Raw genomic sequence first — 21,477 nt, forward strand, 5'->3', positions numbered from 1 at the left:
TGAATTTAACTGGTGGATAGGTGCCAACTGTAGATTATTGTTATTTGTTTTCGTTATTCTCCTTCTGCGTGAACAAGTTGACAAATCTGTAGGATAAACGTAGACTATGCAAGTAGACTGGAAGTGCGCAAATATTCTGAACTTTCAATAGCTCCTAATAGTGTTTGCTGTTCGATTGAGACCAAACTTCCACTGTTAGAAGTATCAAAGTTTTTCTAATACTCGAAAATTACAAATAATGTCTTCAAAATTCTTTGATTTCTAGTGCAAAGCACTTGAGCCTGTCACTGGTAAGGCAGGGAAGCTCGTCAGGTTTACTGCTTTGCACCGGCGAGCTGGGAGAAACGGTTGATGTGCAAGAACAGCTCAATTGGCTCGGTGGTCTCAAACATTTTTTTCACTATTGTAAGTCAGCCTTTTTTGGTAAAAAAAAAATACACTTCAACCCCCGATCCAAAAGGACAGAGCCAGAAAGGAAAACTTCCAGCTATTTTCAAATAAACAAGGTAAGTTATTACGTTGCTTGCCATATTACATTATATTTACGCAACTCGTCTCATCGGAAACTTTTTTAGTTTCTTCATACAAGCCTGTCAAATGTTTCTCACGTAATAAAACTTCCTTTCCATTGATGTGCTTTCTAGAAAAGACTTCCAGCCACTATTTTTTCAACTTACCATTCTCAAACCCCAGTAAATATAAAATATTCCCATTAAAAAAAATTCTAATTCGATTTAAAGTAAAATTTTAAAATTTGTATTCGATTTGCTATTACTTCATACATAGACATATCTCGGCAACTAGTGGTCGTCTTTAAGCTGGGATCGTCTTCTAGCTACATGCTTCATGTCACAAATTGTGCGCAGTGTTGTCAGAGAGACAGGCACGAGGGTGTAACCTTTGCAGGAGCCCTCTTTGTAGGACTTCTTGTGCAAACAAAACATTCTAGCACACAGAGCTGCGTGTGTGTGCCTCTGACCAGGAAGCCTGCGAGATGGAGCATGGTGCATACTAGGGAAAACAGTACGAGGGGGTATGGCAGACGAAGAACAAGAAACGACGAGACAGTGCTTGATTTCGTCAGTTTTGGTTATTCATCTGTTGGTACTTTTTCGGCCAGTTTCTGTAACGCACGCTTATACCAACCAGCCAAACTTTCCATCTTATCGAGCGTGGCGCGTCCCTTTTACGAAAAAGTAAGGGCCACACTTACGGCCTGCAGGTTGCCGAAATCCTTCCAGAAGCTGTAGTTTGGGATCTGCTCGAGGCCCTTTGCGCCCATCACAATCCTCTTGTACATGAAGCCCAGGAGTAGGTAGCTGCAAAGCACCGTAAAGAACCTGCAAGGACAAAAATAGCCTGGCTTAGACATTTCATCAAATGAGACGAAGGAATTGCAGCACTAACGCGCAGTTCCTATGGGGAGTTTGGGGGCTCTGGAGCTCTCGCGGACCGCCGCGCTACGTCGTCATCGCCATCTATTGATGCTTATATCGCATTTCCAGCCATCGAGCGGCAGTTTGCACGGCACCTGCGCTTTCCTTGGCCGTTTTGCAACGTCCCGAGCTGCGGTATCAAACGAAAAGATGACTTTAGTTTATAAGGTGACTGTAGCTCATAAGTTAGATGACCGAGATTAGTTTTACTTACGAAAATGTCATCAAAGGGAAGGAAGTGGGGTTCGAAAAGTTGTTTGCTGTGCAGAGACTTTCTATACATCACATTCTATGGACAACACACAGGGAATCTAAAATACTTAATTGTTGCGGAAATTTTGTTGAAGTGGCATTTGCTCAAGGGGGATTTGACTGTAGGAGGAAATTTTAATGCGGAAAGTGCAATATGGCTGGCTCCTAACAGGGGTCTGGCAACACTCCCCCTGCAACACAACAGAGTTGTGCTGCATCAGCCGTTGGCTGCGCGTCCTTACTGATCGAGCACAAGTCCAAGTTCAACGCTGACGCAACACTCGCGTTAAGTATGTGCCTTGCATGGGCCTCCGGTTAGTAGAGAGGTTTAGGATAGGGGGCCCCAACTATGACACTGACATATTAACACATGCAGTTGAAGCAATTCAAAATAGATCTGTTCACCCCATACTAAGTACCATCGCACTGGTACTTAGTATGAATTGTAGCTTGAACCTGCCTAACTTCGCATCTCATTTCTGTTTATTTCAGAAAATCTATTATAAGCCTCCTCTACATGAAAAGCTACTAATACCTCCTTCCTACATATCACTGCATCTCAATTAGCAACATAAGATAGGCATACCATTATGTAAAACGACAACTTTTCACAATTCATTCACACCCCAAACTTCTTAGAACCACCTTCCAGCATTGGTCCCAACTTTATTTGAGTCATTTTTAAATCTGCCTTAACAATATCAATATTTAGTAACTTATAATTACCATTAAATTCTTATTATTATTTTTTTTTTATTTTTGTATATATACCCGTAACCCGCTCCCCTCTGCAATGCCCCTGTAACCTCGAGGGTATTTAAAAAAAAAAAAAATCCGACAGCAGGACATTTTGGTTTCTGTGACGCCATTAGTTTTCACTTGGGGAGCACTTTTGATGTATGGGAGGGACGCTAAACACACCAGTCACATTCCAGGCATCATAACACAACCCAGCCCCAAGCAAGTGGGGGCCCCACGCTACTATTTCTCAAATTTTGTGTTACAGGCAAGCACCGACCCAAAACCCAAAACACAGTTCGGGTACAACGCATGTGCAGAGGTGAGTTCCTATTTCTTAGTGGCCCCCTATCTTAAAACACTCTAATGACGTGAAAAATCCGGCACCACGGCCTCGTCGTTTAGGAGGCGTTAGCAAGGGTGCTCGCACGCTTGGCGGAAAAGGATCATTGAAAGACAGAAAGGTCAGCCCGAGAGCATGCCTCTAGCAGACCACTATGGTGGAAAAGCGTGCAGGAGGCAAAGGCAAAGAAAACAAGCAGACGCTTCAAAAGAAACGGGGAGACGATGCGGAACGGCGGGGTCAAAGCTGGGCTGCGTGCGACCTCGAGAGATGGAAGCTTTGCGTTTCATTCCCGCTGGAGTGCTAGTTAAAGGGATACTGAATCGAAATTTCGATTTCGCAAAGTAAGGCTGCAGAAGTGTGGAACAGGACGCTACGAACTCCAAAACATTACTCTTACATCGATATCTCAGACGGATGGCCGTACTTGTGAAAAAGAAGGGCGCGATCAAGCGAGTTCTTTGACGCAACTGTCCTCCGGGAGAATTTGAGAATGAGGAGAAGTGGCCTCGCTTCTCTCCTCCAAGCTTCGGTTCACCAGCTTGACGGGACGTAGCGAGAAGGAGAGAGAATGGGAATCGTGACGTGCCTTGTCTCGTCGGCCTCGTCGGCCGGGTTCAATCGCGCACTTCTTTTCCAAAAAATACGGCGATCCGCTAGATATATCGCCGTATGAGTGGTATTTTTTGGTTTTGCAACTTCCCGTCTATCCGCCCGGCCTTGTTTAGTGAGCTCGAAATTTCAGTTCAGTATCTCTTTAAGCAGGGCTTTCTTCAGACGCTATGCGCGACGATGTTTGTGCCGTTGAGGCGTAAAGTGAGTGCCAAGTTCCTCGGTGCAACATCACCGCGAAGCAACGAGTAATACATTCTGTGTCGCCCACCACTGCCTTCGCCAGATGGCGTGGGAAAGGCGCAAATTTGTTTATTACACTTTCTCGTCACATTGAAGAGAACAAATTGTCGTACATGCGTTGCCACATTAAAAAAAACAAGGGCAAGTTTATTGTCGTTCCAGGGCTTATGAATAGGATGACCATAAATTTCGAAGTTGCGCTGCGACCACCCCATTTCCCCCTCTCCCTAGTGATGCCGCTGTTGCTACATACTATTCAGTCCAATGCATACTTGGGTAGTAATTCAATTACAGTAACTGAATTACTGTAATTTCATTACTTTTCTTGGTAATTTGTAATTGTAATTAATTACTTTCTAGCACCAGTAATTGCAAAATTTCAGGCACGATTACAATTACTTTTGCAAAACTTTGCGGCGCCGACGGAACCTCTCTGAAAGCCTGAGTGCTCACACTAGTGGCTTAGCTCTCGGTGAAATACTCACACACAGACACACTCACACTCACGCACGACATAAATAGCGTCGCATTGTTAGTTGTTTTGTTGCTTACACTGCGGGCTGAGAGACAATCCTCTTTGGAGCCCACCTCAACAGCGCCATGTAGCGCCGCCTGCGGTGCGATCAGAAAACGATACCGTAAACATGCCAAAATATTTAAAGAAAAAAAATTGAGCTTCAGCTTTCAGCCGAGGTTGGGAATTTTAATTTTCTATGAAGTTATTTTTCTTTCTTTTTTTGCCAGTTTTTTTTATGCCCCTCTTCCAGTACTGTCGCATATGGGTATCTTTGTATTATTTTCAAGTTTATTTCGTCTTGGTTTTACTTCGGATATTATTTGCATAAGCATTTTGGAGACTGACCTCGCACCTGTGAATATCGTCACCAATAATTCAGGAGCCCCGATTCGGTACTTATATATTTCTGAGCCATTATAATTTTAACTCAACGTAAATAATTTACAATAGCATGATGTTTGTATGTGAATGCAGTCGTAATGGCACGGTTTACCCTGAAATAAAAATGGTGCGGTTTATGGCCTAAACAAACAGAGGGATGCAAAATATGAGGGCTAATTTGAACCATCCGAGAATGATGAACATAAAACCGAGATATTAGGTAATATAAAAAAAATCTAGCCTAGTTATAATAAAGTCAGCTCGAATTGGAAATGACTTTGCTATATGTACTTTTTCATTATATCGAACTCCACAAACAAATAAAAGAAAACATAAAACTGACTACAAGCGAAAACGTGTTTATTCCCTCTGCAGGGGATAAACAAGATGGCGGCCTCAATGTCATCCAACCATCAAAGTTCGGCTCGGAACTTCCGAACACAGCTCGGCACCGTTAACTCGAACAAGTGACTGCCCTTATTTCTGCTTTTCTCTCGGAATTGAAATGCTGTCATTATAACTACAAGTGCAGTGGAAAGTGCTGATTTGGGGTACATACGTCGGGGGTAAAACTAGGCAGACACCTTTGGAAGTGAATCATGAAAAAGCATTGATACCGTGACGAATGACGTCACTAACGTTTTCGTGCTGTGTTCGTACGCAAGGCGTCGACCGCCTCGATAAGGGCTCCAAAGGTCACTGGCTGTGAAGCACAAACAACGTCGTCGTAATCATCACCGGAGCTCTCTTTGAACGTTGCTTTAAAGCGTGGTAGCCATCCGATTACTGGCTGGAAACTGTGGTGGCAGAGAGTGGAGCCCAAATCGCTTGCTCTAGCACGATCAGTCCACTCGGTGGGATGTCCTTTGCGTGGGCATCCACAATTAACCACTCGCAGAGCTTTGAGTAGGTGGCACCTCGGATTCCTTTCCGCCCACCGCTGCCCACGTCGTCACTCAAGACGGCACCAATTCTGCCGGCATTGTTCATGGCTGTTGACAGCAGTGTTGGGCAAAGTACATCTAAAAGGTACTTGAAATAAAGTACAAAGTAAATGAGACTAACTGTACTTTAAGTAAAGTACTATGAATACAATGTACTTTCAATGTAAAGTACAAATATTTTAATACAATCTTTCATGTAGTACTTTAATTCCCCTATAGTACATGTTTGCAAGTCCGGCTTCAGTGCACTGCCATCTTGCTGGGCTGGGGTGCGTTTGGACGCGTCCTAATCCAATTACGAAGCCTTGCTAAGGCATCCTGAGACCGGACTTGCAAACGTGTATACAGTGATATTGAACTGGTATGCATTGCCCCGGGGTAATCAGGGACGCATGACCTATTTTCAAAAACAGCGGCGAATATTTGATAAAGTCAAGTGGCCACAGAGTAATTATTTTCAAGAATTGAGCTAAATTCAGAAGTCACTCTTCTGAATTTGGCGCCGCTTGCACTGGACTTTTGCACCCAAGGGTGTTAAATATATACTAGGAGAGAGCCTGACGTCAGTGAGTGTGCAAGCGAGCTGGTGATAATTAATCATAATGTGACACCTGAGATTGTGATGCGAATAAATGAAGGAACTTTCAAACAGAAGGACAAGACAAAAGAGAATGTCTCAAAACTTTGCGACATTCTCCTCTGTTGCTTTTTTCTTTGACTTGAAATTTTAATTGTTCCACACCACAGTTTCGGGTGCTAGACTAAGATTAATTTTGCCCTCATAATATTTTGAACCTCCTCACCTGCACTGAACCACTGAGAAGTAGTGAGAGTTCACACAGCTACTGGAAAGCCACCCCCAGAACAAGCGGAGTGATGCTTCGTCTGCTGACAGTAGAATATCCCTCCCAGTATTTCTTCGGAGTTGACAAAGCATAATTTCGTGATACAAATTTAACAAAACCAAATTTGGGGAGTCCAAGGGATTCTGGCCGTCGCCTAAGGGGTGATTGGGAGGGGACTGCTAGATGGGTCTCCGACCAATCGCTTAATCTTTCTGGGTGCAATTAAAGGTTGCCTACTACTACTACTGGGGAATGTACTTTGAAGTCGAGAATTGTACTTTCCTTGGAAAGTACTAGAAAAAAGTACTTTAAGTACAGCACATACTCAGAGAATGTACTTCAAGCAAAGTACAAGTTTCCTAAATCTACTTGAAGTTGTACTTTAAGTACAATGTACTTAAAGTACTTCCCCACACTAGTTGACAGGGTGTGCAATCTCATGCTTCCGTGCAATGTCACTCTTCCTGATGCTCTGGCAAACTAAAAAAATGACAATACTAAAAAAAAATTTTTGCCAAAAAAAGTTGATTTTGAAAAATTCCATATTTACAAGCATCAATCAACATCCAGTGAGTACTCACAGGAAGTTTGATTTGTTTACACAACAGTTATTATTTTATAAATTATTTTCGAACCACCGATGCTAAAGAAAAGGTAGAGGTTTGAGCACTTTGAACATGTTTTTCTCCGTTCCGCTTTTTGGCATTAATTTAACTTGAGGAAAACTATCGTTCAGTAATGGGAAAAAAAGGAAAGGCTCACTCATTGTTTTTCTTAAAGGGCAACTCCGCTTCATTTTTGATTTTGAAAAAACAATGCAGTCCTCTTCAGTATCGCCTAAGAAGACCACACGTCAAATATTACGACGCAGTTCTGTCTAAATGTTTCTTAAACGGTCCGGCAAACTTTGCAACTCGCCAAGTTGCCGAAATCGACTGACTTGAGCGGGCGAATTCAGGCGCAACCAACAGCGCAGTCTAGGCTACGGCATGGGCGGAGCCAACATTGAGCTAAACGCCATCTACATGGCCCCCTTTTGCTTGTTTTCACTTGTCCGAGCGAGCGTAGCGCATGACGTCAGCAACGTTGCCTCTCGGCACTCAGCAGTGTCCACGTGATTGGCGCACGTGCCTGCGCAGCGCGCTTCTTGGGAGCAGACCAACCGCCCGCCGTGGTCCCGTCGTTACCGCCGTCTTCCGCGTCACAACCAGCGTCGTCATATCACCGTTTGCGATTATTGCCTCTCGCAGTTTCGTCCACACTATGGACACCACGTGCGCAGAGTCGCAGACTTATGCCGCAGTTGTGCAGGCGTCGTCGAATGCCGTAGACACCAAAACGTGACGAAGAGTGCGGTGCAGACGACACTCGCGCCTGCCGCACGCCCGCCCGCCCCCATCCCCGCCCGTCGTTGGGCCAAGGATCACGTGACATCTTGTACCACGTGATGGCCATGTACTTGGCGGCCCGAGGCCAATGTTGCCAGACGGAGCCGAAGTTTCAGTTTCGATTTTCGTTCGTGTTTAAAATTAGATTTAAAACTATATATCACACTTTTCGCGAAGTAAACGACGTAGTGTCTTTTACTTAGGCTTTTAGAGCGCAGCTCTTAGGGGCCCGTTCCCGGCTTGAGCGGCGTCGCCGTCGGCGTAACCAAGGTCATCCCAAGGTCACGTGACCCCTCCCAAGGTCAATTCAAGGTCACGTGACCCAAGGTCACGTGGGGTCATCTTGGGATCACGTGACCCCTCTCAAGGTCATCTCAAGGTCACATGACCCTTTGAAGGTCACGTGACCCCTCTGAGGTCACGTGACCCCCGAGGTCACGTGGTCTCCTCCCCAAGGTCACGTGACCCCTCCCAAGGTCATCTCAAGGTCACGTGACCCCAAGGTGACCCCCAGGTCACGTGACCCCCTGAGGTCACGTGACCTTGAGGGGACCCCATGTGACACCCAAGGTCACGTGACCCCCAGGTCACGTGACCCCCCTCCCCGAAGTCACGGGACACCCCCCCCGGAGCATATTAAAGAATGAGGGGAGGAGGAGGAGGAGGAGGAGGGGTCTACTCTCCCCTCAGTACCCCTCACTCCTCCTCCTCAAGAGCTGCGCTCCAATTCGGCGTTACAGGGAGTTGTAAACGGCTTTCACTTTTTTCATTCGAAATCACTCATTATCCCGAAATCTTCGGAATTGAGCAGAGTTGCCCTTTAAAGGGGTAGGGAAATGAAATTTCAGCGATCATTTTCTAGCTTTAATGTGTTGCCTGCTGCACCCTAACTTCAAAAACACCAGTCTTTCGTTGAAAAGCACAAGAAAACTAATTTTAAAGCTAAATAAACAATCTTCAATGTGCACCTGGTGGATGCATGCGGAGCCTATTTGGGAGGTAGTCTAGCAATGTTGTGGAATCCGCTACGTAGTCGTGACGTAGCAGATTCCTTCGGAGCAGCGCCGCTCTTTGGCATTTCAACGTTTTCCTTCTTAGCTTTCCTCTTGAACTCACAAATCGCGCATTGTACCAAGCGGTCCAAGAAGACGGAACGGAAGGACTCTCCTCTTTCTCGCACCCTTGTTCGTGCAACCGGAAACAGCCATTCTCCCCCTAGAAGATTAGCCCGTCGCTCAAAACTCAAACAAAAGTTGCTTTCCCCACCTCGTTCAGCACTAAGCTGACAGTGTTGTGGAAGCTATGTGCTCCTTGGGCCAGCCACACGCTCGTCACCCCACGGGTATACTTCGAACGGCTCGGTTGTAACGCGCTGACGCTATTGACACCACCGCAACGCTGACAACGCCACCAAGGGCAAAGCTCATAATCACGCCAGCCTTGCTACGTCACGAACGCGGGGTATCTTTTCTTTCTGTTTTTGTTTGCGCCGGATATCCCATGACGCATGGCGCTCTTCGTTCGCTTCTCTTCGAGCGCTTGCTCGAGTGCACCGTTTGGAACGAAAAATATAGCCAATCGTTCAAAATACAAACGTGCGATTATCATTTACGGTTATTATCCGTCATGCTTGACTCATTTACGAACGAAATCTGAATATTTCAATTTTTGTTTCCGTACCCCTTTAAGTAGAATTGAATGAGCAATGGAGCTGTGGCATTGTTTTTCTACTTTAAGGATGTTTTTTATAAAAGATATTAAGAATTTGTTCAAAAGATAAAAGGCAAGAAATTTATGTGATTTTTCAGAGCAATCCTAGCATAAAATAAATTACTTTTTGGAAACTTTGTTTTCACAGTTGCATTCTCTAGGCATTACGCTGCATATTTAGTGGAGCCAATGTTGGGTATTACATTAGTTTCCTAAGAATAGTTTTCTTAAACAGGGTCAGTGCATTCCTGGTTAAAACAACTATAATTACTTTCACAATTCATGTTGACAGATGAAACATTGCACTGCATTCTGCCTTGCAACTGCGATTATATACTGTAAATTTCATTCATATTAAGCTGAAGGTTCAAAAGTTGACCCTTTTGGGTTGTGTCCTTCCTTAAAAGGGTACGGAAACAAAAATTGAAATATTCAAATTCCTTTCGGAAATGAGTCAAGCATAACCGTAAATGATAATCGCACATTTGTATTTTGAACGACTGGCTATATTTCTCGTTCCAAACGGTGCACTCGAGCAAGCGCTCGAAGAGAAGCGAACCGAGAGCGCCATGCGTCATGGGATATCCGGCGCCAACAAAAACAGAAAGAAAAGATTCCCCGCATTCGGGACGTAGCAAAGGAGGCGTGGTTATGAGCTTTGTCGTTGGTTGCATTGTCAGCGTTGTGGTGGTGCCAATAGCGTCAGCGCATTACAACCGAGCCGTTCAAAGTACCCCGTGAGGTGCCGAGCGTGTGGCTGGCCCAAGGAGCACGTAGCTTCCACAGCACTGTCAGCTTACGGGCGATTGGGGTGGGAAAAGCAACTTTTGTCCAAATTTTGAGCGACGGGCTTATCTTCTAGGGGGAGAATGGCTGTGTCCGGGTACACAAACGAGGGTCCCAGCAAGGGTGGTGTCCCTCCTTTTCGTCTTCTTGAACTGCGAGGAGAAAAGCTATGAAGAAAAATGTTTAATTTTAAAGAGCGGCGCTGTTCTGATGGAACTTGCTACGTCATGACTATATAGCAAGTTCCCCAAAGTTGCTAGATCACCTCCCAAATAAGCTACACATGCATCCACCATGTGCACATTGAAATATTGCTTAATTTGCTTTGAAATTAGTTTTCTTGTGCCTCTCAACGAAAGACTGGTATTTTGAGATTATGCTGCAACATGCAACACATTAAGGCTGCGGTCCCACGGCAGCCATCTTGAACAAGGCGTTAGTTCAACCAATAGATGGCGACACGCACCCGTGGGGTGGCCGAAACATTGGTTCACAGTGGAATGGCTCGAGCACCATCACGTTCCCCTCGTGGCCTTGCTCGCGCCGCTGCCAGCTGTGCTCAGCTAGCTCAAGTAGCGTGGCCCAGCAAACGGATGTATGCGAGAATGTCAGGCTAGGTATAAATTGTTGTCTGATACAGGGAGATGCGGTCGGCGGTTGTAACGTGCTTTCGCAATAAATCTTACGAAGAAGCAATCAAATGTTGATTGACGTGTCAATATTCCATCAATGAAAATTTCCTCTGCAGGAATGCACGCTCAGTAGACTCAACCAGTGGAAGCGGACGTCGAGTAAACTGCTTCGCGATTTACGGTACTTACCTCACCATTTTAATGACGACTAAAATAACGTCACGAAATATGGTATTTCACGGGGTCCGGAAGATGTTGTAAAGGTTGTTACATTATAGTTCCCGGAAAACAAACGCCGTTGCAATATTTTCGGAAGTACCGACACACATTATGTTGTAAGTACAGCTTAGGGAAACCATCAGAAGAAATAGGAAGACGTTTATTTGCAATGAAGACGCTATGAATGAACGGCGTTTAGCGACAGCAAGTTATGAGCGTTCGGAAATTTATAAGTTGATGTGATTGCTAACCATGGACATGCGGACAATGAAGACCAGTTTTGTCGGGAGATGGTGTTGTGGTGATGACCGGATATCGGACGACTCATGGCAGACGAACAAGCAAGTTTCTTCTCAGCGATTGGTAAGTGTCCAGTTTCAAGCACAACACGTGGCTACCGACGTTGTCAACGTTTCGAACACTTACCGCTTTCGACAAAAGTCCTGGCAACTGGGCTAACTTTGTGGAAAGACTCGAACAGTAACTGAAAACGATCCACTATTCAGTCGGTGGGTGGCGAAACGTATCCACATCTGCGGAGCCATGTACTATGCGTACTCTAAGTGGCTGGAAGTTTACACGATGTCTGCCACGACGTCCAAACACGTCATTGACGTTCTACGGTCTCTTTTACCTACTTTTGCCCTACCGAAAATACTTTTCTCTGATAACGCGCCAAATCTTGCTTCAGATAAAATAAACAAGTTTTTGAAGAAAAAAAAAAAAAACGGCATCAGGCATCTCATTAGTGCACCATACCATCCTGCAACTAACGGGCAAGCAGAACAGATGGTGTGCGAAACGAAAAAAAATCACTTTTGAAGCTTACGGCAGAAGCAGTTCAGTGAAGAATCGCCAGGTTCTTGTTCCGGCAGCACGCGTCGGTCTCATCTTACACGGAAAAAAACCCGCCGAAGCAATATTCGGCGGAAGAATAGCCACACCCCCCAAATCTCATGATACTATCGCTTACGAACAAAGATCGAGAGATACCCACATCGGGAGTAATGGCAGTTTATTCGGTCGGACAACTCGTCTACGTGAGGAATTTCAGCGGAAGTCTGGCCTTCCATGTAAAACTTGAGTAGGAAAGTCTCTGTGTTGGTTGACCAGGAGGTGTCATCTCTCTGAATAGGTTGGATATCAATGCCCTTAAGTGTAAATATAACTAAATCACAAACCTTTCTTTGTGTATTGTGTAACTGCCCTTGTATTTGATAGTAGAAGCTACGGTGGTGATCTGGACCTTTCACACCAGACTCCTTTTTCTTATTTTTCGCCTCATACTCCTTTGCGGTTTAAGTATGCTTCAAGAATCTTTTGGAACGGGGACACTTTACGTCAACGAGGCCATTTGTTCCAAGTAGTCAATCAGGGAATGCTGCTAGAAATCCGTCCCTCATATTAACGAATAAGCCGCACTTCTGCACAGTGCAGTTTTCCTGTTCCACGTACAGTTGTAAAGCAACATCCTCATTGATTCTACCATATACTGTTGCGGGTGAAGAAAGTCTTTGGGTACACGATACTTGAAACAAGCCTCGCACTGTACGTTGTGGTTCCACACCCATTAATGTCGTCGTCCTTATAGAGCCTCATCATTTAATCATTACCTCGTCACCTCATATTGCTCTTCATCAACAGTAAGTACAGTAGGCTACCGCCACATTACAATCCAAGAATTGAAAAATTAAGTCGTTCAGTCCTTCAACCAGTTTATAATTTATATAATGTTATTACGTTACATTACCTCGAGACGATCGACGTCCATTGTCGATCTTCAAATACTTATACCCGTATATAAATTAGACGCACAAGGGGGGGTTTGGTTGCCGAGTGCATGGTCTAGCGCACACCAGCTCGGAGCACTGGGAGCGAAAGCTCGCGCTGCAGAACCCACCCCGCCCCTGCCCGTTTCGATCTGGAAGAGCATCGTACCGGCGTGCGGTCGTGCATCACTACTGCGTGGAGCACGTTGATGACCCCAGGTTTTCGGTTGTACCGCACTGGCTAAATTTCTCATCTGCAGCTGAGACACCAGACGCCCACCAAGGCAGACTAACTTCCGGCTGAATAAACATACACACAACAATTTGCAATTAGGCACATAATAACAAGGAACACAGTGTGCCGCCTCTTTTCTTTGGATGCCTTTTTTTCTAAACCAGCGCAAGCTCGTGCGTTCTCTCTTTTGAGACGGTTAGAACGGTCGCGTATAAAACCCGCGTTTCTCCTACCCGCCCGCTTCCTCCTCTCATTATGTGTATTTGGTTATAACTAAATGAGCTATAATAATGGTGTATTATTCATATTTACTTTCAGTTTCAGTCAGGGAAAGGGAGTCTCGCGGCAACTAGAGCCAATAAATGAGCTGCGCTTAGAGTATCGGCACTCTCTTCCCCGACAGTGTTGTGAACGCCGCCATTTTGGTGATTGTGCAGAGCAGGCGCAACTGCCGATCGTCATGATTAAAAAGTGTGACATCGTCAGCATTAGATTCGGTGTTAGGAAGCTCATGTAATGTTGCTTTGCTTTGTCGCAAACTGTTTAAAGTGGGGGACGGAAAAGCGTTTCTTGTGATTTCAGATAAAGCTTCAAATAACTGGCAACCATAATTTTAAGCCATACTAAGGCCAAGCGTGGCTACTGTGAAGCGTAGCTTATTTAATAACACTATTCTTGCTCTTGTTCAAGAGGCTTGTAATACCTAGGGTGCCTCAATGTCCTTTTGTTTAGGGTGATGCCACCCTCTGTAGTACCCGATGCCGACAGCACGCGCTCACGGGGAAAATACAAAGAAATCGACGAAAACAAAATGTCGCCATTGCACAATCAGCGCCACGAGCGCGTGCAGGGACACGCTCTTTCACGCGCTTCTGAACAAAAAATAAAAATAAAAGAGGGGGAAAAAATGGCCAGATGTGGTGCTCCACCCTAAGCAAAGGGCATATGAAGTGCTCCACCCAGTAATACCTGGAGGGGCCATATCGTAAGCCCCGTGGATTCCACCAGCCACTACCTTTTGACACGTGCCTCTTCTTCATTGTTCCCGCTTGTGCCAGTAAATTAGCTACGGTTCTGGGTAACGACACTTGGTCATATTGTGGCTTAAAATCATGGTTGCCAGTTATATGAAGCTTTATCTAAAATCACAGGAAACGCTTTTCCCTCCCTCACATATTTTTAAACAACCCGCGACAGAGCATTGCAATATTGCATCAGCTTCCTAGCACCGCATCTAATGCTGAGGAAGTCGTACTTTTAGATCACGATGATCGGCAGTTGCGTTTGCTCTGAGCAAGACCCAAATGGCGGCGCCCAAAACAATTTTGGGGAACGGAGTGCCGATACTTTAAAGCTCATTTAGTGACTCTAGGCATAAAGTGAACTCGGGTGTATTCTTTCCCTCTTCGTCTTCATTGTTTATTGATTTCAATCATATCGAATAATGAACACATTATATCACGCTACGCTTAAGTAAATATTGGTCTTAGATTTATTAGCCTGACCCAGTACTTAAACCATTCAGTTATCGATAGTAAATCTTCCAATATATTTCTTAAATGTGAGGGTAAAAAGACACGGAGATTGATGATGATACAGACGCCAACGCCGCCCTCGGAAATATTTTGAACATTAGAAATCAGCAGTTTGTCTGCCATCCGTCAGGTAGCGCAACAAAACACCCAAACAGTTTTTAATTGTTTTTAAAATTAGCTAAGCTCTACACCTATTAAGAAACCAAAGCAATATCATTGTGAAAATTTAATACATCGCAATGTATATCTATTCCAAACTATAAATGTTATTAAATGCCAATAAATCTGTTTGATGTCCAAAACAGATATGCGTCAAAAACAGGTAAGTTTGAAGGGCTCCTGGAGCGTTATGACTTTGAAAATGAAAAAAAGCCATCGTCCACCTCTTGGGCAACCATTGTAGCTCTAAATGTTATAAAAGATTTTATTATAGTTTAATTATTTCTTCAGCGGCATTTGAACTACCATGACACGAAGCACAAAAAAGTGCTACGTTTGATATAAAATATCTAAACAAAAAAGAGTTTACACAACATTAAATTTTTTTCTGCATATTACCAATTATAAGCACTACATCTGTAGGTAATTTCATTGCCCCAGCTCTTGTCATTAAAAACATATTTGTGCGGAAAAATGTCAATTTTAGGGCAATATTTGGAGGGATGAAAAAAACAAAGTAGTGCAAATATAAAAAAAGTGGATCGTTAGATTCTGCTCCGACGTCATCTTAACAAAACTGCTATATTGGAACCGTGCTATCTTTAATGGATCGTTCATAAAACATGAACTAGCGGAGCAAGTGAGGGTCCGCGCCATTATATTCGCAACGCTACAAATGCGCATTAACATTAAAAACCAACACATACATAATATCAAATGAAAGAGGATTGCATTGCCTTTCAAATGACATCAATCCCACAAAACAGTATTTAAAAGGAGATGAGTAATGGCCTGCCGAAAAGTACCTAAACTGCCACATTCAGTGGGACCGTGGCCTTAAAGCTCAAAAATGAGCGCTGGAATTTTGTTTCCCTACCCCTTTACAGGTGCCCTGCAATCATATTTAAGCGTCCACCTTTTTTTGCAGTTTCCACATCTCTTGGGGTTTGGGCAAGCCAGAGGGCACGGAGAGAGTCTCTCCGATTCCAGTTTTCCGTTTTTATATTTCTTTAACTTTCCACCAGTAGGTCTGTTTATCGTCTGTGTGGCGGCGTCCGAAAATCGCCGTGTTCTGGGGCGCGCCTTTCTTCCCTTTTGGGGGTGGACATCTGTGGAGTCTGCAGAAGAGAAGGAGAGTCACCCGTGGGACCGGGCACTCAAGGTCGCTTGGCCGACGCATTTGTCGGGCGCTCTGGGAACAATTTATGTTTTCCCGAATTGTCAGGGGGTGACTGTCGGGGGGAAAGGAGAGCGTGGGGAGCCCAGAAAGGCACCGACATCTGCAGATGGCCGAGGCGAACCGAAAGAATGTTGTCGTTGTTGTTGAACCTTTTTTAAGTTTTGTTTCCCACGCCGCGGCGAGCGGTGGCTCACACGCGGACGTGCAGGGTCGTTCCAAGGTCGATTCCTCTGGAAATGTGCTTGTGTTGTTTTTCTTTGCTTGGGCAAAACTGAGAGCGCTGAATGACTCTTAGAAGCTCCATCCTGATTTGCCAACTTATGGTCCGCATATTGCTAATGTTTTGCAGATATAGAGGGGGTTTCGGCGGGGTTAGTTCGCTGGTTGTGGTAGGGATACCACTTTTTGGGTAGAAGTTGGAGACCCTGGAGCTGGCCGGGGCCCCATTGGCAATCGCTTTCCTTTCCCGTTTAGGGATTTTCCGTAGTTCGGAACGTTGGGCCGAGGCCTTAGTTAGCCTCCGGGAGTTGTTTTAACCTCCGGGCACATGTGTGCTTGCACTGTGGTGCGTGTTTTTGCCTGTGGGCCTGGTTGTGGCACTCCGGTGCGAGTTTGTGCGTGGTGCGGTGTTTCGTGCGGATCAATCATCTTTCCGATCGCCAGACCAGTCTTCATCGTCCGGGAACCCAGGTCGACCTTTGGCAGCGTCTGAACTTGGACTCCGCTCAGATAAGACTTTTATGTTGCGTTTGCCCGTATTCAACGCTTTCGAGTTCCTTATCTTTTGTTTTGTTTCATTTCATTTCATTGTCTTTGAAAACGTGTGGTACTGCTAACTGGGATGTTAGTGCCTGTGCCCTGAGATTTTTGGTAGACTGCTAACTGTGTTCGTCATTTTTTTAATCTCTCCTTCGTGGCCGCGCCCGGCCGAGTGCTGCGTGTTCTTAAATATTAAATTTGTTTTGTTTTATAACTCTATGTGTCGTCACCTCTCCACCGGCCTCTACACTAGGCGTGGACCTATCACCTGTCACCGGTCTAACCTAAATCTTCTGTTCTTTTAAAGTAATTTTTGTTAACCGCGAAGTGGATTATTATTATTCTTTTATTTCTCCCCACTTCGTGACAGAGGGTAGCTAAATATCAGTGCATCATATTTTAACCGGACAATGCGGAAACCTCCTCTACTTACAGGGGGCGACCTGCGGTGCAGAAAGCGCGTGATATGTGAAGTCTTTGGTCCTGGACTTACTACTGGTCAGAGCCGCTAAAAGCTTTTTTTTAGTCGAAATACAAATTATATGTGGCGCGAACCATTTCAATTACTTATGAAAGTAGTTTTTGTTCAGTATTTTAGATCAGAAAAGAAGCAAATGCAGTTTATAAAGTACGGCATTCTAAAGGCTATGCACTTTGAATGCATTATTTTTATTTATTTCAAAATAGGCCATTTTAGAAATAACTGGTGCCGCCTGGCAGAAAACGGAACGCGAAGATTCCGAGGACAAAACAATGCGTAGATTAGAAAGGAGAGATTTTGGGGGAGTCCAAACCTAGGTAATTATTGGTAATGAAGAATAAGATCTTGAGTCTCAATTTGTTTTTGGTGGGATCTCGGCGACTTTAATCTGAGTGAATTTAACACTTCCAATGGGCTGTCTAGGCGTCGGTACCTACTGCAAATGAAGCTCTTTGCTGATCTTTGAACTTTCTCTAGTTCATGAATGTTCTTTCATGTAGACGGGTCTCAACCTATGCACGCACACTTCAGAATTGGCCCGACTAGACTCTTGCATGCAAAGATTTTTACACTATGGGGTGCCAGTGGCAATTTTTGTCTCGGTGACTACAATGCTCGTTCCGCCGCTGAACTAACATTAGCAATATCCTCCAGATGAGACGGCTCGTAATAGTTACCCAAAGGTTTTCGCGTAGCTCTCGACTAAAGGGGCAATGGCCCAACGACGTGGAAGGATGGTGGGAGATTTACTGCACCACTGAACGCATAAATTATGAGAAAAATAACAAAGGAATCTAAATCTCTGCTTTCCAAAGGGCCATAAAATGCGCCAGTTGTGAAAGGTTGTTGCACACAGCAGAAATGTGGTACTGCCGAAAGGTATAGGTGCAAACAATTTCTCCGAGAATTTCCTCAAGTATGATGCACGTGCCATCGGCATAAGTTCTGCCAGTAGTCACTACAATTCGTGGAGCTCCGAGGGTCGGGCAAGATTCCGGCAAGCGCGGGCGCAGCAACGTTGAAGCAGGCAACATCACAATGTCATGTGTGAGCTACAGGAGACACTTAAGGTCGACTGCAGATGCACCGGATGGTTTCAGTTACCCTTTTAAACCAGCGATATGTTTTTCTCGGCACAACGGTTTCGGAAACTATGGTCACTAAGAGAATGAGAACGGCGGAGCGCGTCCTTTGAATGCCTGGCCTTCAGCCCACGCTCCGTGGCTTTGGCTGCGCGTGCTTGAGGTCTACAAGAAGTCGCAGCACTGCCAAATCTGGGAAGCTCGCTCTGGAGGTGGGACACTCCTCCCTGCATTTCTCAACTTCACCATAGCATTTCATTTCCTGCATTAAATGTGGTAATGCTTAGAACAGAGCTGGCTTCATGTGGCTGTTCCACCCTGATAAAAAGAGGTTCTGAAACCAAAATCGGCCGCGATTCGGACAAAATAAACGAGAAAAAATGACGTCGGATAACTGACCGGATAGGAGTTAAGTAATGGTACCTATGAATGAAGTCTAGTGCCTTGCCCCGCAAAAGCCAAAGACTGGTTCGGACATTTGCGTTCCTGTGTGGCCAACAACAGTGTTACGACTCGGCGTTCCGCTAAGACGCGGCGCACAAAGTTGAAACAAGGTGGTGCCAGAGTGCAGATAGCGCTTGAATGCTTCCGGCCCGGAGCTAGACCGAAGGTTTTGCAGCATTTGCAAGATCGAAGCTGCGCCCTATTTATGGTTGGTGATATTCAGTGCGTGCTCAAAAATGCCATAAAGGCTTCGACATTGATGCGCAGCGGAAGTCGTTTCGACAAAATAAAAAATAAAGCCAACATGCAAGGATGGGAAAAAAATAACTAGCAGACCAGAAAGCCTAAGTCATAATAAATCATATCACAGAAAGACATGTGAATAATTCAATGTGCAAACAAACGCATGAAGCATGTAAGTAGCACATCAGAGAGCCAAAGCCATAATAAACCCTATTACAGACAGGCTAAGCCATAATAAATCATGTTACAGATAGACATCTATGAAACATTGTCAGAATTATTTCGAGGCAATGGGAAAAGAATAAAGCACGAAACAAGAAGATACGAGGCATTTTCGAGAAAAGAGAGCCGTCTTTTTCCGCTCAGATAAATAAACTAAAAATCACAGAAAGCTCAAACTTCATGAGAATGTGATGCAAGCGGATGGCTGAATGTGAAAGTTTGACAACATGACGTTACCAGCATCAAAGCATGATTGATAAAGATAAAATTTCCCTATGAGCCAACACCCACCTAAGCCTAATATCATTGAAGCAAGAAATGACATTGTGGACGCCTGTAGCATCTATTTCAGTTAAAAAAGACTTGTCAGCAAGAAAGAAAACAATATTCTCTTTTTTGCTGACAAGAGTTTTTTTACAGCGAAGCTGTTTATGGCTAGGGTTCCGTGGATTTTTCGTGTTCGTGACCAAAAACTCTACGCTCGCACCGCCATACATGCCGCACGCCTTCCCCGTATAAAAGATTCAAAGTAAATCACCAAAATGAAGTGTTGAGGAATGCCCAGGGAAAGATGCCAATTGTTTTAGGCTTTTGCTTTAGAACAGTTACTGCTGCAGACGCTGGCACATGCGGTGCATAAAACAACATTCCCTGCACTCTCCTGATGCTTGGGTAATTTAGCAATAGGTCTATTTCACTTCTCTCATCGTAATGGGGAGGCTGCGGATTGTCAGGACTCGCAAAGAGCAATGTGCCTACGAAGAGCAACGGTGGGAACGGCACCAAGAATGTCAGCGGTGGCTAACTCCACCAATGAAGATTGTGCACAAAACGCCAAGCGCATGCGGCGAACCAGACACGACCACGAACGTTACAGGGCGGAGAACGCATCAAAAAGACGCAGCTACCATGCTGCTAAATTGTGCAACTTTAATGGAGCATACGCTAAATTCTGTGTCACGTCTGTGTCGTGTGCTAAACAGCTTCGCTGGTCATCCATCTTTGCAGAGTGGAATGGCTCATGATTTTTTTTCTGATATAAATCCCAGAGGCATCCACAATGTCAGTTTTTGTATTGACGATATTAGACTTGGGTGGACAATAGCTCATACAGAAATTTAGTTTTTCTCAATTACCTATTGATTCAGGTAACGTCACATTCTCAAAATTTTTGTGGTCTATGCCAGCCGCTAGTGTCATATTCTCACGGAGTCTGAGCTTTCACTGATGCAGTTTATTTACCCGAGCCGAAAGACACGGTTCTCTTTTTTCGGCAACTGTATTTACTCGGGAACCTGCGTGGCGCTGCGCCCCCGCCAAAGAGTGCTCGTGGTGAAGATCGGCACGCGATTCTCCCTCTTGCTGCCAGGGCATGCCACCGACGCCGAGGCCGTCCCTTCATGAGCGGTAGCGTGCGCCGAGCTGCAACACTGCGCAGTCTTCTATGGTTATCGTTCCGCTTCCGACCATTTTCCGCTTTTGGAAGTTGCGGCAATGACAAAGAAGTGCTTCGTGCCATGGTGAATGTGGGATGCAAGACGTGAACAGAGAAGCTGTTTGTTCTCGCTACTCCTAAAAAAAAACGCCTAAAGGTACGGCGCGACGCGATCCCGCACAAGGACCGCCTGCTGCAGCCGTCGGACTTAGTCCGCGAGAGACGTCTTGAGTCGAGGTTCGCGAGAAAGTCATGGAAAGCCGTCTGCAGGGACCACGTCATCGTAAGCGAACCGCAGAAAGCTGCTCCGGCGAAAGAGGCCACCTCGTTTGCCAGGACATCTCGCCGTTTCTGGGCTGTCCCTGCTACCCGACGAAGAACGAGAAAAAAAGAAACGGACCCACGGACCATCATTGACCTCCTTCCCGCAAAAGGCACTGTTTTTAACATGTTCAGCTTTACTTCAACTGCAGGGAGTGCAAGGGTGGTGCATCTATGAGTCACGACCTGCCAGTGCATTGTTACTTTTTGTTCGTCAACCATTGCAACAAAATCAATGGCCGACAATAAAGAAGAAAAAAAAATTGGTGGCCGAGTGTGTTGGTGCTGCAGAAGCTCGTGCTGCAGAACCCAGGGATTCTGGGTTCAAGCCCCACCCCTGCCCGTTTCGATATGGATGAGCATCGTACCGGCGTGCGATCGTGTATCACTACTGCGCGATGCACGTTAAAGACCCCAGGCTAGCGGTTGTACTGCACTGGCTAAATTGCTTATCGACAGCTAAGAGACAAGTCGCCCATTGATGCTGACTATTGTGCAGCTGTCTAACGTACATACAACACAATTACTTTTCAATGTTGCTTGCCCCAAAAGTAAAGGCTGTTTAC

General features: G+C 45.1%; 1 protein-coding gene across 1 annotated transcript in view; it reads right to left on the reverse strand.

The window, feature by feature from the left end:
• The window catches only part of LOC8051184 (cation-dependent mannose-6-phosphate receptor), a 37,850-nt gene that overhangs the window by 8,006 nt on the left and 8,367 nt on the right, over positions 1–21,477 (reverse strand). Inside the window, exon 5 of the mRNA XM_029986865.4 lies at positions 1,214–1,340. Coding sequence (XP_029842725.3) covers positions 1,214–1,340 — 127 coding nt within the window. The remainder of the gene's footprint in view (positions 1–1,213; positions 1,341–21,477) is intronic.

The sequence above is a fragment of the Ixodes scapularis genome, unplaced genomic scaffold (assembly GCF_016920785.2).
Source record: "Ixodes scapularis isolate PalLabHiFi unplaced genomic scaffold, ASM1692078v2 PGA_scaffold1__304_contigs__length_218370807, whole genome shotgun sequence".
NCBI lineage: Eukaryota > Metazoa > Arthropoda > Arachnida > Ixodida > Ixodidae > Ixodes > Ixodes scapularis.